The sequence below is a fragment of the Osmia lignaria genome, chromosome 15 (genome assembly GCF_051020975.1).
Source record: "Osmia lignaria lignaria isolate PbOS001 chromosome 15, iyOsmLign1, whole genome shotgun sequence".
NCBI classification, from domain to species: Eukaryota; Metazoa; Arthropoda; class Insecta; order Hymenoptera; family Megachilidae; genus Osmia; species Osmia lignaria.
The window spans coordinates 5733744-5755102 of record NC_135046.1 but is presented as its reverse complement, the minus strand read 5'-3'; the positions used below and the strand labels follow the sequence as shown (position 1 = coordinate 5755102).

The window sequence follows — 21359 nt, the reverse complement described above, 5'->3', positions numbered from 1 at the left end:
AAGTAACAATTTATACTTTGAACGACTTTGGATAATATTTTAGTTTTGCAATGAACTAAATTGAAACGAATGAAAAATAAAAACGAAAGGAAATGGTATAATTGACCCTTATCCTCGGTTCGTTGTAACACCGTTGTGCTGGGGATTGTAACACTGTATAGATTCGATCGCAATACAATTTTAATTTAAAAACTCAAAAATAAATAGGTCGAATTATTTAGAAATAAAATGAGTTATTCATCTTCACCGATAAAATGTTTAAAATTGCTAATTAATTTAAAGAGACTAAGTCAAAAATTGAAGGAAAGAAAAAACACAAAGGAAACATTTATTCTACAATTTAAATTATCAAGATTTGTTCACTGCACATGTCTACTACAGATTAATAGCATGTCTACTGTAGATGTCTGGACTTCTACAGCATTGATTCATGTTTTTTTCATTGTTATTTTTCATCCTATAACCATCACTTGTGTGTCTGTGATGTTTTAAAATGTTTCACTTGTTATTATTGACCGAGCCTATTCTATAATTCAAGTCTTTTAATTGTTATACAATAATATAACAAATCTTGTAATTTTCTATCAGACTCGAATAATTATTAGATCATAGATGTTAATTTTATTTTAGTTATTATACATATACGTTTTTAATTAAGCAACACTAGATGCATCATTTTTATTAAATGTTCGAAATGTCAATCATGAAATATACAGATTAATAGTATTGTAACGATTGTATACAATCGCTTATCTGTTATTGCGATTTCGAAGAATGAACATGGAAAACACACACATATTACCGCGGCAGGAGAAACAAGTCATTCGAATTGAATCGCTAACGTTTTAGCCAATATTGCGAAATACTTCGCTTTCATGTAATTTCCAAGCAATTGCAGAGCTTTTCAGCTAGTAGCTGCAGCATCATTAATTTCGTACGACCCAAATTTTTTTATCGATTCACAGAAAAGTTACCAAAACATCTGACATTAGTTGCACGATAAAAGTATCAGCAGAGTGTTATCATATTGTTATAATCATGAATTTGTATAAATTACTGCAATTAATAACATACGCTCGTCAGGGGAGAACGTAATCAAAGTTAATATTAATTTTCATGAAACACGTGATGTAGCTTTTAACGTTCACGGTTAATGAAACAATGTGCTACAGGAAAATGAAATAAAAAAACGATCTTGCAAGGATAAAGTTAAACGGAGAGGTAGATTGTATCAGGGGTTTGCAAAAGTTACCGGCCAGGTATATACAGCTATACCAGTAATTTAATATAAAATTTATAAACTGTTTCATTTTGTTGTTTTTATTTTAGTCTGTTGACATAACTATCAAATATTTTTAATTTATGTATAATAATAATAACCCCCTCTGGGCTCGGGGGTATAAGAATAGGCCCAGGGTAAATCCTGCCCGTCGTAAAAGGCGACCAATAGGATAACCGTTTAGGGGGGGAACTTCCCTTAAAAGTGATCGTTGCAGTAATTCTTCATTTAATTTCAGTATTCCAAGTTGAATAAAATTAAAAGAAAACTCATAAAAACATATTCTTTAAATTTGCTATAAATTGTTTGAAGAAAGTTAGGAAAAAACAGCAAGGGGGTAGGTAGGGGCACTGCATTTATAGTTAGAAACAGTAAATATCTAAAATTTTGGAATAATACCTTTGAACACATGAAATTTTAAGTTCTATTGTCACGTCGGTTCGATTAAAATTAAAATGTTTCTACCATATTATATTACTGCTTCTGGTGAACGGTATAAAAATTATTTTCGCGAAAGAAATATCATTTAAAGTAAAATATTTTACAATATTAAAAGGTTTTAATGATTTGATTTCCGTGTTCATTTATCGTACATTCAACAATGAAGAGCACTTCATTGAAATGTCTACAAAAATATAAAATTTTTTCGTTTCATTAAATCTGTGTAAGAGAAAATTTACAGTACAACTTGATAAAGTGTTTAATAGAATTAAGTTAAGGTGAAACGTTGGTTCAGTAAAATTGGTTAACAGATAAAACTGCTCTCAGTATCAAATGTAACTAAATTTCATATGTACAAATCTAATCAAAATCTAACCCAAATCTAACTTGGATTAATTTATAGGTTGTTGCAGCCTTTTTATATAGGGGCTGATTCATTCTATGATTGGGGCTAGATTAGTAATAGATTTGGGTTAGGTTTTTAATTAAAATAAATATGTGGTACATTAATACTTTGTCTAAAGCACTAACATTTAAAAGAAAAGAAAATTTTAATAGTAAGTGATGGAGAATTTTTCTAGGAAAAAATGGTGGAGTATAGTTTGTTCTCATACATTAGCACTGAAATAACTAAAATCAATATTCATTCCATCAGTATTCTATACGAAATGTATAAATTTATATTTAATTGCATATACTTCCTTAGGTAATTGCATTAGTTTTAAAGGTATTGATTGAAATAGATTTGTAGAATGTTATACGATATCGAAGGTGTTATAACATAGCAGCAACAATTTGTATTTTTTTTTACATGGAACAACATATTTTCAAAAATATAAATTAAGTACTTGAAATATTTTGTGTCAAAAAATATCAAGGTACAGTGTCAAATATCAAACGCTTAATACTATTGATATTATAATTAATTATTTTTGATTATCAATCTTCTAAAAAAAAATAATAATAATGTAGTTCCATTAAAAAAGGGAGTTGCCCTTGAAATCTCCGAAGATCCTACACCTATAAACAAAATTTTTATTGCTGTGTTATGGCCCCTTCGATACCGTGAAACTTTTCTGAATAAACTTTTTTATATCTCTACAAATAACGGAGATAATTAAGGTAATAACGTTAGGAGGTTTACCCTGCATAGAGATTAAAGAAACTTTTTATTCAAGATTTTTATCGTTGCATAAATATTTTCAGTACATGATATCAAATAAATTTATTATCTTTTTAGCATAGTTAGTCAGCGACAGATATTTTCCTGACATAAAATGAAGGAAATTAACATTTTGAAACTTACTTTTTAATTCGATATTGCATTATTTCATTATCTGCTATATCATACTGAACGCACATTTTTTCACTTTAGTTGATTGCAATGAGTTGCACAGACAGCTTTCGTAACGAGTTGCATGTTACTTATCACCCAGTGTTGCTCGAATGTCTCTTTTTCAGATTTTCAGATTTAGAACATTTGTGGAATTAATTCATGATGGAAAGTATACAATTCAGAATTAAATGCAGTCGTTTGTTAAGTATTATACATTCTTTTTGTTCTTCCAAGCACTAGTACTTTCATACATTACCTCGTGTATATAAAAATTAATTGAAAAAATATCAGAAATTATTTTTTAATACATATTTTATAATACTTTTCTGTAAATTATATTTGAAAAATGGAGGGAAAGAAGGTGCATTCTTTCTTTAAAAAATTGTATAGAAATTAGATTTTTCTTTTATAAAAATCATAAGATCACAAAAATTGATTTTAGATCATTTTTCCACGATGCTCGCATACAATGTCTGATACAGTTCTGAGCGTGCACATTAAACAATTGCGAGTACATACATTGAAATTAGCTATTTTCACACTTCCGCGAGTTTTTCCAATTCGACTGGTAAGGTCACGGTCGTAATGTTCACCGGCAACGTGCGCTTTTATAAGTGCACTTGGTCGGGCATGTGTGCACGATCGGGCGCGTGCGTAAACACACATGAGAAGAAACTTTTGTGGCGACCACAGGGGTGAGCTACCCTACCGTGCGATTCTCTACTAGCACGTGCAGTCAAGTTTAAACGTACGTACACATTCCTACCACGATGTCCATGGTTAAAGCTACTGAAAAGCAATACTTTTTCTTCTGTTCTTCGTCGAGAAAATTGTACAATCCTTCCTTGTTTTCCAACTAAAAAATAGCTAACGATAACGACAAAAGTAAGTTATTTTCTTACGCGAGACTCGAACGTTCTTTTTAATTAATATTACAAAAATTACAATTTTCATTTTGATTTAACAATCACCAAAATTTTGTTAAAAAGATAAAATGGAAATTATACTTTATTCCTTTCCTTGTTTCAGGCATTATTTTACAGATGGCACCTTCAATGCTGCTTATTTAAATAATCTATTCGATAGGAAATTCAATATTAATTTCATTCAATTACAGTAGCATAATATGTGATCAATAATGAATAATCGAGTTCCCAAATAACATTGGTCATTTGGGCAACCTATGTCATTTTTAAATCATTTTTATTCAAAATATAAAATACTTTATTCTTTTGCTTAAATTTTTTACAGATGTGTTTTTACTAACATATTTATTGTTATTTATCACTGACTTCTCAGGGAACAAACATCCGTAACAATTTGTTTTGTTTTTATGCCTCTGTAAATATATGAAATAACAATCCAAATTCGAGGAAAACAGTAGGGTTAATTTATCGAATAAACTGAAATACCATAGATATTCTGACGCAAACACTGTAAGCGTGATTGTGATGTAAACGTGATACAGAGATAGCTGTGTAGAATAGGTTTATATCGTGGTCAGCGTCGCGGCGCGCGTCGCCTTCTATCTCTGTCGCCGGCTCGTCTCTCTTTGTCTCGGAAAAGTTTCCGATGATGAGCTTTGTTGGCTGTTTCCCCTGCAGGACGGAAAAGTTAAATGCGAAAGTTTTATCCGATATCTAGTTTCATGATGCTGCTGGAAAAAGGGACCTACGCACAGCCGTTATACGGAAATTTGGATACCCTTCATAATTATAATATTCATAATTTACTCGTACCCCCTTTGGCTCGTTGTAGAAGCGTGACAACTTTTCATACAAAGGAGTTCATAAATATTATTTTTAATCTGATTCGAAGTTAATTTATTCAATTATCTAAACCGCTATGTCGATAGATTTCTGATTATAAACAACGAACGAGAATTTATAATTATTAAATTTTGCAGACTATGATTGTTATCAGGGGCTTATTTTATTATTAACTGTTGAGGTGTACTGTAAATTTTGTTACACAATTAATGCGATAAATAATTAATACAGTAATTATGCTATTAGATATTGATATGCAGTTTACTAATGCAGCGACCGAGTATCAATTGTGGCGGTAATTAATATTTAATATCGATATTCGTGATAATATAATAGTTTGTTTATGATTTTTTCTTTTCTTTCGTAGAATGGCGTCAAAGAAGAGACAAAATCATTCCATACAACATTTACTGGAGTTGCCCAGCAACAGAGAAACAAAATTACCGCTGTATGCCACAAAGGACTCAACTCAAAGGTCACTTGTTCCAACCCCTCGACAGGTCCCAGTAACGGTGTTGCATCCGTCACCGAAAAAGGTAAGTGAAGCATGTTATCAAAAATCTATTGTTGTTATTCAGTTTCCAGAAACACAACTGTTTGATATTTTTCTTCCTGTTTTTACTACGCGTTAACGCTCCTTCAAGCCACGAAGGAATTAAACAGGCATTTAATTGTTTATTTAGAAAAATTTACAACAGCTAACGCTCTAAAATTTAGTAATTGCAATACAAGTTCTTTTCATTTTTAAAGCATTTAAAACGAAAGTATTAATTTAAAAAATTTTTTTAATTAGAATTAAACTTAAATTCACTAACAATATGAAATTTTTATTTTGAGTTTACATATTACATTCGTGATGCAACTTTATTTTTAAATTGCTGTTTATTATAGTACTAAAATACTTGCTATATAAATGTTTGGTAAACATTTGCATTTAATGTAATTAATAATACGTTTATGAAACGATAATACGGTTTGAATATGCTTTTATTTATAATCTGTAACAACCGTAACAGCATTGTGTTGCATAAAAGCAATTAAACGGACAGGCAAACAGACGCGAGCCGTCGATGTTGTGAGATAATACTTTTCCTGTAACTGTTCTTGGTTTACCTGTTAAAATCTTTTTTCGTTTTGTTACCATCGAGATTGTTGAGTTTTAATTACTTGCAACATTAAATTCGCGCTGAAACTGTATGGAGTGGTAGTAGCTATACGTTTCGAACGTAAAAAAAATGGGATTGACGAGGAACGTTAAATGGAACCATTGTAAGCGCATAAATTGCTGACGTTTTACTTTAACGTGGTGGTTTTTTTATCGATTTATTCGACACGTGGGAGTGTGTTATTACTCTTACAAACGTCAACGTAAGCTAAAATTCGAGTGTAACCACCAAGTAAATATAATAGTTAGTAAATTTCATTTTTGTTGCGACTTTTCGAATAGTTGCCTTTTTATCTTTCTACAGAGCCCAAGAAATAACATTTCAAAACAGATTTTTTCATTTTCACGTGAAACTTGTGAATACTTTTTACAGTTTATTTCAATTTCTATTGAAATTAGACGGATGATTAGAAGATGAATAGTGTTCATCATGAGAGCTTTGCTCTACGTGTAAGAAAGAGTCCTAGATAAAGAAATGTGCTCTATTTTACATAAATCTAAACACGTACCAGAACATCTATTTTGGCTGATCGAAAAACTTTTCCTCGCTACTGTATGTCGATGCTTTTGTTTCCTTTTTTTCTCGTTCCATTTTATCAGGAAGGGAGTCATGAAAGAGGGATTCACGTAACTCGGTAGGGGGAAGCTTTGGCTTCCCTGTAAAATAACGATTTTTAAAGTTTCTCGAGGAGTTTCAAACCTTTTCCCACTGAGATTCGTCGACGAAGTTTGCGCAAGTTTCAGCCGCGTAATTGGAGAGTTTAATGCTTAAATTTGACGACCTCGTAGACTATTCTGTTGAGAATTGCTTGTAATATGCAGTAACATTTCCGGTTAATTATCCCATAATTTCTGTTATATAAAAGTCACCACTCAACAACGAAATGTTCGTATTGAAACTCTTTCTGTTCTAATTTCATTTATATAATTCTATTAATTCATCAATCAAATAATTTGTTAAAAATTCTAACTCTATTAATTATTTAAATATATATATATATATATATATATGGGATGAAAACAAAATCAAGGGTGTTCACCTTATCAAGGGTGGACATTTGACTTATCAATGAATAGTACATGCTGTGACTGTTCATGATTGCCAGTCGATAATGAAATAGTATACGAAAAAAGGAATGATACGGGTGTTTGAACCATCTTAATTTTGAAACATTGTGATAGTAATAATTAGAAACATAACTTTTTGTATAATATTGTAATTTTTTATATTAACTGTTACCGACAGTATGAATCACTGTACCTTTATCTACAGTGGTTCAGATAGAATGTCTTTTCTACTGGGTACCGACGAAAGTTATCAGGGAGTTTATCGATAAGGTAGATTGCTGGCAAGTGTAGGAATCTTCTATTGTCGACAAATTGCAAGTCGGTCACAGAACTTCCCAAAATGCAGAGGGTAAATATTTGAAAACGTCGATTATCTAAATCTCTAGTGAACGAGGCATACTAAATATTTCTCACACTATTCAATTATTTAAATAAATATCTATGAGGTATTTTTATATAGCAATAGTATTTATTATAAATTTGTTTTATTCTATAACAATGTTTTTTTCTAATTATTGCTGTGCTCTATTTGGAATTGCATAATGATAATATCAATTCAATTAAAATGAATATAATTTAAAATAGTCAATTTTCAACAGATAAAAAGATTAATTTATAGGCAGTACATTTATTTAAATTTCTGTAAAGATCTCTTTCATTCAGACTATTGTACGTGTTCTATGGGAAAATAATTTGCTATTGAAATCCTATGAATAGAAGCACGGTCACAGCGTCTTGAGCATACGTAAAGCGGTAGGCGGAACTGGATTTATGATAATTGCATAAATCAGAGCTTTCCTCCACAATCATCATAATCTATTGGGATAGTTGTCCGAAGTTAGTTATTTAGCCACCGATGCGCATAACAGAAGAAGGCCAAGAGGTTTCATAAGACCGTGAATAAGATGAAATCGAATTTGTTGTAAGGTTGAAGTTAAAAGAGAGAATTCTACATTTTTGTAAGAATTCTACTTTTAATGAATGAAACAATGTTCTTCGATGAAATTGTAAATAGAGTAATAGTATGATCCTTGTGTTCTAAACGTATAATTGGTATCTAAAAAATGAAGATTTAATGACACAATTTTTTAACTAAGATCAGTAATTTTTTTTATAATTTAAAAAATGAAATTTAGAACATTTTTATTGCAAGCTTTAATCATCCCTAAAATGATAATATAAAAGTACTTTTTATTTAGCAGTAAAGGTACTTTTATTTAGGCATTCAATTATTATTGAGGTAACAAATTTATTGTTACTTTGAATTAATGGAAAAAGTATGGATTTAAAATTTGAAAAATCAGTACGTAGAGCGTCCAGCTACGAATTTAAGGGAAGAGACTAGAGAGGGTGCCACTGATACAGTTGTTGCCCGCGATTTATTTCTTTTAAGTTTTTAGTCAAAATTCATAAAATAAATCACAATGTTATTAAATACAATTTGAAAGCTTGACTATTTTAATTTAGCTGATTTGTAGATGAGTTTTATTAAAATATCAGATGAATTCTTTTATTAGATTAGATGTTGGGAATGAAACCAGTCTTTAGTAAATGATGAGCAATTTATATATTTATTAGAAAAATTATAGAAAATTGAACGATATCATTCATCAAAATTAATTTTGAAATATAGGAAATATTACAATCGGTATTCAAATATAATTTTCTCTCCCTGTGAGAAAGCAAGGGTTGATTGTCATTTCGAAATCACTGTTGATTTCTTTATTAATGTTTCGAGATGCGAACCTTCGAGTAATTCATCGTACGCCGCTAGAATATTAATGACAAAATCTCCTCCAACTGAACCGTGGGGATCGTTACAGTTATGATTACGATTATGAGCAGTCATTCTTCTTAAAGGAGAACCATTATACTGAGGGATAATATTCTTTCATTTTGAGATTTCTTGAAATCCTCTGCCTTTGGTGCATAATGTATTAAAACAATTTAATTCTATTTCCTGATAAATAATTTTCGGTGTTTATTTTGTTACCGTTTATAACCATTTTAATATTGAAAGTGTGTTGATAGAAAATTAACTTCATATAGTTTTTTATCACTTTATTTTACAATTCATTTTCATTAATTGCTTAACATCACACCAGTTTAAGGGAGATAGGGTTTGAAATAAAATAAAATAAAGTTATGGAACCCCTTTATTTGTATTGAAAATTCATGTTAAAATTTTACACACACGGAAAGCTTTTTATCCCCTCAAGATGGCATTAGCAAGGAGAGCTCCTGTGGAGGAGAGCTGAAAAGACGAGAAGCAGTACCCTTTAACTTTGTCGAGCTGTCATAGTGATCGGGGTTGAAACGAACCCTCCAATTCTCTCTCGGTGGGAGTAGCCACGCGGTTGAGTGAATTTTTATGAATGAATGCGCGAGGATACCTAGATCCAAGGCTTTGGAATGCGCACCCTGTTTTCACCCTTGTACCTATATTTACGTCAGTGACTCTCAATTTGAAGTTCTCGTAACCCATAAAACCGGTAGGGAACGGCGTTATCGTTAAAACGCAACCCCTTTGGGGTAAATAGGCTTAAAATAAATCGAATCGCCTTTTGATCATTCCTTTCGTTCCTGGTTATTTACATTTTTCCCTCTTCCTTTGTGAACGTTGGTTGTTAATTTTTTTTGTATTGGTTTCAAAAATATGCATTTTTATTTGCAAAACAAAATTTGTTGTAAACAAATTTGGTACTAGATTATTAAATAGGTTTCCATTTGTAAGTATGCTTCTTTTTACCATGGAAGTTAAGATCTGTAACATTTTCCAGGGATTTCAATGCTTCCTCTTCGCAATAATTCAAAATAATGTCATAGGTCCTAGAGGTATCGTCTTTGCGTGAGCTTCTTTGCCGGGGTTCGAATATTTTTGCACAGGATGGAAATCATAATTGTGCACCAACATCGTCGCACTCTTTAGCTACAAAGGGACTTTTTCACAGAAGGGTCTGAGGTTGAAAGTGTTAGCGGCAGTACAAAAGAAGGTTTAACCCTCCGTAACCGGAGGGGAGTTTATAAAAATCGTGTCAATTAGGCCTCGAGAAAGAAAGGCAGGTCGGGTAAGGTGTTCTGTGGATGAGGGCTGCAAAAGCTCGTATTATAAAGAGATCGTTGACAAGCAATTTACCTTTTGAGCGGCTCTTAATAAAATTCTACACCTCCTAGCTGCTTCAAGGAGATACTTGAAGTGTTGGGTTTAGAAATAAACAGCCCCATGTCCATTAAAACGACTTTCTTTCGAAGCTTGTTAGTTTTATTAAATCTCGAGCTTTGAATTTAATAATACGAATGGTTTTTATTAAATTTATTTATTATTCTAGATTTTATCTGAATTAAGTAAGGAAGAAATAAAGAAATTGAATTTTCATGAAATATCCAATGTTCCTCAACTGAGACTGTGATGTTTAAAGCAAGGAGAAGGGTCGATCGGACCTAGGTATAGCTCCAGGCGAGGATTAGCCCATGGGGTATTGTAACCTCGTAAATACATTCCCTTTTTACCCTTCGAGCTTAAAGTCACGCTGTTTCCCTTGGTACTCTCGTCTGTCGGTAACTCTACCGACCATTGTCAGCGACTTTGACTCGAGAAAGTAAAGTAATTAACATTTCCTTGTTTAACTTTGCTCAAAAATTCTATGCTCATCAGTTACTTTAATTATCAAAAATAATTTTACCAATCTCATTAACCCTAGACTCTAGGTTCTAGAGAATTGGAACCATGTAGCAACCATTTATTTCTAATACTTTCTTTTTCAACATTTTTTAACTAATTCAAGAAGTTACCACCCTTAATTTTGCAAGAGTTAGTTTCTTCGTGAAGTCTGTGTATTTTTAAATGATCGATCGTTATATCGATCCCCAGTTTGCTGATTTAGCAGCCATCTTTATTATGAAACGCGATCACGGGTTATAATTCGGAGGGGGTCGCTTTGGGGATCGGTGTAGTTTTTCGACAGAATGGGGAAAAGATTAGGGAAAGCATTCCGGGCAAGGCACTTTAGCCAATGTCGTCGTTTCGATACTTACGCCCCCTGCCAATTTCGCCCCCCCTGCTCCTATTCGAAACGGTAGCACCCTCTCCGGCTTTCTATCTCTGCTTCACGAAAGGCCCCTTTTCCGCGGAGCGATATCTCGAAGCGAAATCCCGGTCGGTCTCGCGCTTATGGTAGTCGAAATGGAAAGGGTTGCACACGAAGGGCTCCGGAAGGACTGCGGGGTTATAATGAAATATAGGCTCGTTCCGCTTCGTATAAGACTGCATTAAGATTATACGTTGGCTGGTGTGCTCCTTGGCGACCGAAGAAGGTCGAAATAAACGGGGCCGGTGTAGGGCCGTGCTGGTGGCTACGAGCTAAAGGGGTAAGGGATTTCTACTACGGTGTTTTAATCAAGCCGGATTTGCTGCGGCAAGCCGTGGTTCCAACTTTCATTTTAGCCAACTCCCCGTCCTGACAAGCCGTGCACGAACGTTTTCCTCCGCTTCTCTTTCTACTCTCTTCACTTTTCACTCTTGCTCTTTTAGTCTTACCAGAATGTTCCTCTTCTGTCTGTCTCCCGTTCTTGGCCGCGCGTTCGTTAGACATCTATACAACCTTGTTTGCCCTGCATTAAAACGCTATCTCCGTTTCGCGACGATGCGTGATCCCGCGGATGTTGCCCTTCTTAGGAAATTCGGGGAATAACCGACTTCGTTGCGTCGCGATTAAGTTACTAATCAAGTGTCAGGGTTAATGTAGACATGTATTTTTTAGAAAATATTGTTTCTTCAAAAGAAGAGATGGTTACAAACAAACAATGTTTTTATAAAACAGATTATTATTATGAAAAATATGATACATTATATATACTATAAACAAACGTATATCTATTTGGATTTTATAATTAGACCAGACGGTTATAGTTTTAGTATTCCTCGAACCTTCGCTGGATCTTCCATGGTACATTAAGAAATCACAGTCACGTAGTTTTAAGGGATAAGTTGGAGAGATACAGATCATCCAGCTTGATCAGACGGATCAAACTTTCCAGCGAAGATCAAAACTCTCTTTTCCTCTTCGTTATTGTCAAACATCCCCCTTTTGCCTGGAAGCCGAAGTATCTAATACTTTAGTTAGCACTTCCAATATAGATTACAAGACAACCCCATCTCCCTTATTCGTGGTAGAGGATTCAAGCATGGTGCTTTCTTTACTCTCCGTTACAGACAAGCTGTTAAGCCTTAAGGCTTTATATTTCTGTGCACACTTTCGCTTCTCGTTCTCGTACTTGTCCACTTTTAATCCAAGAAACACCCACTGCTTATTAATACAAAATGAATAAATGGATATTTGAAATTCATAGTTTAAAGATTTTCATAATTCAAGGTGGGGCTTACGGTGGATCAAATTATAAAAAAAATCATAGTGAAAGGGTTAAACAGCACTAAGTACTTGATATTTTCAATGAAGTTAGGAGACTTGACCTACTCCAGATCAAAATTTTCACTCGACTAAAATAAAATTCACGAGATCTTATTCTTCCTCTAATAATTGATTCAAAATTGATTAATTCTCCCATTTTTCAAAGACTGTTTCTCAAATCAGATCCAAAGGACTAACCTTCCCGATCACAATGCTCGCGTCCACAAGGATATTCGTAGGTGGAATTCGTTTCATCTTGGCTGGAGCTTAAGCAGTGCATGTAGTAGGGAGGGTAGGAAGGTAGGAAGGAATGAACATAGAGCAAACAATATGGCGTCAGCCACGAGAAACCCAAACCGTTGCGGACCGGTCAGTATGCAATATGCTAAGGTTCTGCTTTTCCCTCTCCCTTCTTCCTCCCTGTCTACTAGCAACCGAAATTCTGTGCCCGTCTCTCTTTCTCCACCCTTTCTCTATTCCTCCTTCTGGTCCTCTATAACCACCGAATCCTTGGGTTTGGGAATTTAATTACAGTATAGTGCCTACATTGTAGCCCCAGCCGGCCCGGAAATAAACTCCCCATTGTCGCGGCACAAAGCTTCTATTTGTCACGAGACCTGGGCGTTCGACACCCTTGCGACGCAAACCACCCCCGCGCGCCACCTGCCCGCCGTGCCTTTCGATATCGACTTTTCCGACAGCGCCACGACTTATATCGCTCCACGCGACAGAACACGACTTTAGTTAATAAGCAGAACAATGAAAACGGTCCACGGTTCTCTTCTCCATGGAGTATGATGGATTGAATGAGCATTCTCGGTGAAAAAATCCTAGAACGTCTTATTTCGTTTCGATGACTTTTCAGTAGCATGTTTTGATTTTGCGAAGTGTTCTTTAGAAACTCCAGTAATATGGGATTTTTATTTAGGATTTTTATAGGCAAAGTTTCTTAGTTTCTAACTAAGCTTGTTACATGGCTACAAATTCTGAGAGTAATACTTTTAAAAAAAGGTTCCTTTTCAAAATTTTTTAACAAATATTTTTTTTCTTACTTGAAAGATATATTTTCGTTAGAAAAGGATGGTCCGGATATCTGGTTTGGTACAACTTCATTCACCGCTATACATTATGGAGAAGATTATCCGAGTAACCACAGCCTAACAATCTCCCTATTCCGCTTCTTCGCAAACTTCGATGTAATAAGTAACAACGCCATTTAATTATAAATGCTCGCACACGAGGAACGAACTTATCTAGCTCGCATTTTCCATTTAATCCTAACCGCGGGACGGGGTATACAAAATCGTACGTTAGAATTTAAACTGTTCCCGTACTGAAATGGTGGCTGTCTTCAGGAAAATTATTATATCATTGAAATAATTAGGCGATCAATTAGCACACGGGATATTTTAAAACAATTGTATTTTTATCGAATCAATTTTCTATTCATATTTTTCACAAAATTTATTCTTGAAGTATATAAGTATTATAGATACAGCATTAGAAAATGGTTCCTCAATGGTTACTTTTTCCATCGTAAGAGATAAACGATGGGACGAGTAGCGATAAAATCGTCAGAAGCAAGAGTCCTGCAGAATGACCCATCCCCTACGAGTGGCGCGTTGAATCGAGGGTCGAGGGGGTGTTTCATCGAACATTAACGATCGCAACGTTCTTCAGCGGGTGTTATTGCCCGATGGCACGCGTCTTCTCTCGCAGTGCCATCAAACGATCGCTTCGTTCCATGGCCATGAAAAATAGTTCTGTCTCTTTCGTGGCGATAAACTGATATATGCATTTGCGGGGTAACTGTACTCCAGGGACAAAGTTCTTTCGTTTTACGATAGAAGAGAATTGTGAGGACGGTTCGCTTAAGATTTTTATAGGGCGTTAAGGTGTCCGTTTGTTGGGTCGAAGACGTGCCAATGAGAATCATGAGACAGCGACTCGATTAGCAACAGTTTCATCGTCAGTTCGAGCGCCGAAATTGCCGTCATCGTCGGCTCATAAATATAACTACGAGTATAGTAGTGCTCCTCCATTCGCCAAACCTCTTCCGCATCGGACCGTAAAGCCCCATAATTATTCACTCGTCGTTAAATCGGCCGCCTACGCGGCAGTTACGGCTTCCCATCGACTAAGTGTACCGTGTATACTGACTACGTGTTACTGGGGTGCTTGCATATGTGATGGCGGATTAGTGTTTGTCGGCGAACGGTTTTCGATTTCTGTTTCGCTGTTCATGCAATAGTCTTGTCTGTATATCTGTTACCGGCAATGTACGAAAAGCAGGCATTGTATAGAATGCCTGGCGTTTTTGGACAAAGTATAAAATACCCGAATTATTTTAATATTAGACCAATTTTTCCTAGGCATTGGTAGGATTCTGTAAAATAATTATTATAAAAATTAGTAAAATAAGAAGAAATTCTTAAAGGTCTTTAATTTAAAATTTTAATTTAGGGGAAAATTAATATTGTTTATCATCTGGATTAAGATCGATATTGCCTAGCCATACAATGCTGGTAACATCTATTCTTACTATTCTTCATTATGCTTTCTTTTCAATTAGATATTTAATGATTATGATCTCGTTATGAGCATTACTGCAGGTAGTTATATTTTGAAAAGAAATATTAAATCAGTAAATCAATTTTAATTGACGAACAAGATGAATTTCTCAATTACCTGCGTGCATGTACACGCGTTTGAACGAGGAAAGTGATGACGAGAGGGAACGAAAGCGAGTCTGAGAGATGCAGATAAGGGGGTGAGGAAGGGTGAGCGAGGAATAGTAAAAAAGAAACGATTGAAGCATGCAAAAGTTTCCGATGAAATCGCGAGTACCCTCGAAACTTGCAGCTTGAAACGGTCGGGTTCGCGGATGCACGAGATTCGATGGCGAGCGGAAACCGTTTCATTTTGGGCGGATGGGCGACGCTGCCTGCCCTGTTACGGGGGGTTGCAACGGGGTGGGGTCTTAATTGCCCGCGAGTTAATTAAACTGTAATTCAATCGCGCGAATTCGCCGATGTTTTATCGTGGCGCGACGTGCCGTTAAGTTTGTACTTTGCGATGCGCTCGTTACAGAAAGTATACCGGATAGACGTGTTTTGCGTGTACGTGCAAGAATTATGGGGATTTACCCTTGCCGGAATCGAATAAACGTTTCACAGAATAACAGGTAAAGGAGGGTTCAATCTGAGATCTGTGTAAGATATGTAGTAATGAATTATGTTTTAGATAATTCGTGGTGTTTACTGTTCATGATGTTGCACATTTTTTATTTTTTTTTAAATTTGTAATAATTGATTCAATTTTCTGTGGGATTACTATCCAACGGGTTAAAGTATTTTTCATAATTTGTAGAAAGATTACCGATACAAGTTGAACAAAAACAGACACAGCGTTTTATCGCGTCACCATTTCATTCGAGCTGAAATTTATGGTAAATTACGCTAGTGGATTTCTTAGATCAATGATGAGGTAAGGCCAGCGAGGGTTGCTTATTGTAATTATCCCTTGGTTGTACGTACTGCCTACCCTTGGCCAACCTTCCATCGCACACGCTCCCGGGCTCGATTGTTCTTGCTTGCATGGCCCCATGCGCCACGTCTATGAAATTAAGCGTACCACCCTTCTTGCCGAAATACGGCTGTTCTGTCAAGACCTCGTCTCTGCCCCTTCCCCCTTTTCTTCCTTCCTTCCCGTATCTTCCGTTCGCCCTTAATTTCTCCAGGATAATTGCCACTTCGTCTTCGCGAGTTCGTGTCGCTTACGATCGCGATTGATGATGATTTTTGGTGCGAGAGGTATGCAAAAGAAAATTACATTCTTTCGAAAGTCCTGCGTCATCCTCGACGGAGTTTCCTTCAATGTGTTTCGATCACTGGAAAGATTCTTCAAGTTCATGGTAGGCTATTATTGTTTTAGTAGATAATGAATTGTAATTAATAATTCTGTACTTTAAAGGGAAAAGAGAGCATTAGGTCTACTGGAAAGTTCTGTCCGATAATGTCATCTCAAGTTTCATGAAATAGAATCCATAAATTACCATTACGCTGGGAAAAGGTCATTAGTAACGATCAAAATTATATTCTTCAGTAAATATTAATAAATGTATTGAAGATTTATTTAACATTTGATCTTTCTGACTAATATGTATGTGTTTAAGGCAATTTAGATAATTGCCACCTCATCGTCGCGAATAATCGAAATTTATAGACGATTAATGATTTCTCCTTCACTGGGGATGTAAAACAAAATTGCATTCCTTCGAAAGTCCTGTATCATCCTTATAAATTACAGTCTTAGTAGACGTAAGAATCTTCGTTACGGTGTTGCCAATAAATTTTCTATTGTTCCCACAATGAAACTGATTTTGACGACCAATCTCGATGGTTGACATTTTTTTTTCTCGGGGGTAAATCACGTGTCGGATTCGGGCCACGTAGCGGGTCATGCACTTGGTCGGAATGTTTGACTTCACGGCGGATACATATTTCAATCGTCGTAACCGAAGAAGCAAGCGGCGAGAGGGGTGGTTGTTTGCCGGTGACCAGAATTTAATATTCACCCAATCAGGGGGTAAACGTACCGTGCCCGAGGGTGTCGCTTCAACCTCCATCCCCTCTGACCTCCATACTCCCACTGCATATTTGTTCCTCTGTAGGAATAAAAAAAAATAAAATAAAAATGATGATCGTGTTAAAGAATCGCATCGATGTTCACGTTGAAACGTAACGTATTTTTAAAAAAATTTTTAATTTTCTAATTACCTATTCGTATATCTTTCATTCATTTGAGAGAAACTTGCAAACGGTGGTTGTCGTGTTGAAATGGTAAAAAGAAACTATGCCGAGTTCACGTCGATAGAATTCGAGGCTGGCCAGCATAGAGGGTAATTTAATTTGCATTATGCTCGCAGCGGGGTGTACCCTTGTTTCGTAAGCATTGCGGGGCAAACTCGGTAACAAACCCGCGGATTCGTTCGATCAAACTTAATTAGCGCCGAATTCCAGACATAATTAAATTCGACCGCCGTGCAATTTCGCGGAGGTAGGCAGCCCGTTAGACGGCAGCCAAGGGAAAGGGATGTAAAAAGCAAAGGAGAGAGGAAGAGGACGGTAGAAGATGAAAGGAAGGGAAAAATTCGGCTTCCCGAAACAAAACACAGCCCCTTACCGTCGAATATTGTTCGGATTGGATTATTTCTATTGCCTCGTAAATCCTTCGCCTTCCGATACCATAAATCTCCGTTCACGTCATATTATTACAGCGTTTAGTTGATTTATCTTAAAATCTTTCTTCCTTCTGTATACACTAACGTTCAAAAGTATTTATCCGTCTTTAGACGCGTTAGTATTTTATAAAAATGAAAAGATGATAAAAATCATTCGTTTATTATATTAATTTAAAATTCGAAAACTTTGGTGTTCAATTGTACTTTTGAACGATGGTGTATCGCTAATCGTGTTGGTAAATTTTCGATATCCTTGATCCTGTGTTCCATCCGAGATTGCGACGTTTTTCCTGGACGAGCAGATTGAATTAGCAGAGACTGGTAAACGTTTCTCTGTGCAAGCTTGCCAGCCGCTTTATTTAGGGGAGTTTGAATCTAATAGAAAGCAGTTACCGCGTAAAGATTTCATGCGTGTCCTGCGAAGAGGATGATAAACGTGGCCAATAATGCCACAACATTCCATCTGAGAGGCGGAAGAGGGACGGCAGAACAGATAGACCGAGAAAGGGAATTTCTGGAATGCTTTCGGAGTTTAGAAGGTAGCCCCTCACGTTCTTAGCTTTACCCTTTCTCTCCTCGAGGCGGTACATCGGTCCATTCAGAATATCCAACTCATTAATTATAAGAAAACATTATCCTGCGGCCATTCGAGGAGCATGCTGCTCCTTTACTGCAGACCATTTGATCTGTCGTTGTCAAAGATTTCTCTATTAAATGTCGTTTCATTTTTCAATTTAAACTTTCAACTTTGTACTTTACGAAATTAATATAATAATAATACTAATTTTAATTTTTAACGTGTTAATTACAGCAGATAAATGTTGCAACAGAATAGAATGGAAATTATTTCTATTTTGGCAAGTAATATCTTGAAATGTTAGAATATTATCCTAGTAAACAAGCAATATCAATCATCAACACGCTAGATTCTAATTATCATGGTGATTTAACTTAGAATATCCTTGAAGTCAGAGCAAAGGATTTCTTAGGTGGTGCATTCTTCTTTTCTGATCTTTTGAATCCGTTCTTGTTTATTTCAACGCTTTGTGTATTGTCGAAGGACATGTAAATTCATCCTCCCAGATTACATCATCAAATATAGTTTAGAACACGTATGCAAGCAAGGTAAATCTAGATCTTGGTTCAGTTAGCCCGAAGTCAAACAAGTAGCAAATAGTCAATCCTAGAGAATACGTGTATTAAATGGATTAATTTGACGAGCGAATAGCTTCTGACAGTGATTGTTTGCAAGATCAGGGGAAAAATCAACTAAAAGTCAAACAACGAAAGTGGTGGACGAGGAAAAAAGTTGAAGAAAGAGAGTCTGGATCGTATGTAGAGAACAGGAAGTTTGGAATTGAGGAGGACGTAACGTCTGCGCCCCTTGACCAGTAGAATCAAACATGGCCACGTCAAAATCTCCTCCTCTTTCTCTAAATTTCTCCGCGTTCCTCCTTCCGTGGACTTTCTAGTGTCGCTCTCGAGCGTGATCAATGAACGGCGCAGATGCTGTTTCGGACTGTTGCCGAGTATTGTGCACCTAATCGCCCAGCCTGTCACTTTGACCACATCCCGGGGACTAGTACGGGTATCCCTCGAGACGACGGTCCATAAATCGAAAGTTCGAGGCTTCCCTGAAGGGTACCTTGTACCCCCATCCCCCGTTATCGACGTATTCCTGCGTTAACATAAGATCGAGCAGCGATTCGCCTCCGGCTACTCTTTGTCAGTTGCGGGATTACCACCTGGATCGCTTGGATACCGGCTTTCTAAGATACATTATGGTCTAGATTTATATTCCTATCAGTTGCAACAGGAATTGTCGTTGTCGATAAATTTTTTCAATTTTCTTGATAATTTGATCATCAATATTGTAAATTGTATATTCGTTTATGATGCTCTATTTTGGTAAAGCAAATAGGAAAAACGTTGCTCGGTCTTTTTATTATATTAGTTTTCAAATTTTGTAAATGTTTAAATATTAAAAAAAGATTTTTTAGTTTGATGCTTAACAAGATATTTGAGTAAGGGTTAAATAATTAATTATTTATTTATCTACATTGCTCTTAAAATCTAGTGACTGTTTCATCCCTTAAAATACGAAAGCGAGTGGAACGAAAGAATCTGAAAAACTAGAACAGCTCCAGTGAAAAGAAAATCCTGATAAAAGAAAAACATCTTGCTAGATAGTCGCGAAGTTTGTGGTTGTGGCACAGATTGCGGCTGGAAATTAGGGTGATTACCAGCTTTTCCTCTTGGTACCTATTGAAGCTGCGAAAGGGGCCAGGTGACGGGGTGCTAGCAGCAAAGGGGCGGCGTGCGCTTGCCGTCGTACGATCCACCTCTTGTCAAGTTTAAACCCGCTACGTGACTAAGTTGCAAGCGGCCTGCTAAGATGTCCTGCTAATTTATATGTTCGCGTTAACTTGCGTTCACCCGTCTCCCTCGCCCCTCGGCGCTTCCACCTGCATCCCACGTCTCTTACATCCCGGCTAGAGGAAGGGGTTCACGGAGGAAGCTTCTGGGCGAGAGAGGGCACGGGTCGCATAAGTAATCGCCGCTATCGTGCTCGACAGATGCGTTAAAGATCCCTTGTTCCTTCCTGCAAAGCAGCGATCTCTCCAACAAGATGATTTAAACTTAGCGGCATAATTTTAAATAGCGTTGAAACGTTAATTCTTTTCCAGTACTTTCCAAATCTTTTCTCAAACGATCGCGTTAATTGGTAATTTGGGTAATTACGGTATCAAAGGAAGGGTTGTCTCAAGGAAGCAATCGAATCGCTGACATCTTCGTGTAGATCTTCACCTTTGCCGAGTTCCTATCGAACTAAGGCGGTATCCTTTTCTTTACCGACAACGTTGAGATATCGTCAAAGGAATCACGCTTACTTACTTACCTGAGGAGGTCAGGTTTAAGGAGCCGGATACTGGTCCTAAGGGTGAACTTTCTGGTCGAACCTCAAGGAGGCCGAACCGCAAAAGCCTCGAGGTTTGAGCCCTATGTATCCTGATGAATCGTTTGGTGTCTGGCTCCTCTTTGAAGCGTTCACTAGGCGACCATCGTTCATTAGACTTAATCGGACAGTTCCTTCATCCCATTTTCTTCTGGTTTCCCCTTCTTTAACCAGAACTTCTAAAACCAACGTTTCATTGACTTTAGACGCCTTCTGTCGTTCTTCCAATAACTTTGCCTCGTTCCTAGGCCTAGATTAGACGCATTCTCACCTTTTCTAAGGATTTGAAATGCTATCAATAAGTAATAGCAGAAGAACATCAAATTTTACTGAAATGTATCCAAGCCAGGTACCAACATACCTAAACTAGATAATTTCAATCGTAGATATTCAAATTTCCTAGTTTCCGTCATGCTGCTTCGGTCTGTTGTATAAATTTCTCCGTTCCGCCCCGTTCAAAGCGGCCAAAATATTCCGAGGCATTCATCAAAGCGATAGATACGCGTAGTACAATAAGCACAAACAACGCGAGGCTACAAAGGAATATACGGTATCGATCTAGGTGAGGGTGCGCGGCAACGGTACCCCAATTAGGACCCCTATGACCCACACGTCCTCCGTGGTCCAATGTGGTGGAAACCCACATGCTGATGTAGGTGTATTTGCGCGTGAATATTTGCCTAAGTGATTGCTCG

The 21359-nt window shown here is 36.3% G+C and overlaps 1 protein-coding gene across 6 annotated transcripts in view; it reads left to right on the top strand.

The window, feature by feature from the left end:
- The first annotated feature begins 1394 nt into the window (after positions 1–1394).
- LOC117600475 (uncharacterized) overlaps positions 1395–21359 on the top strand; it is a 259355-nt gene continuing 239390 nt past the window's right edge. For all 6 annotated transcript variants that reach the window (XM_034315971.2, XM_034315970.2, XM_034315969.2 and 3 more), the window contains exons 1-2: positions 1395–5120; positions 5193–5361. In XM_034315971.2, the coding sequence (XP_034171862.2) occupies positions 5062–5120; positions 5193–5361 (228 nt within the window). In that variant the 5' untranslated portion in view covers positions 1395–5061. The remainder of the gene's footprint in view (positions 5121–5192; positions 5362–21359) is intronic.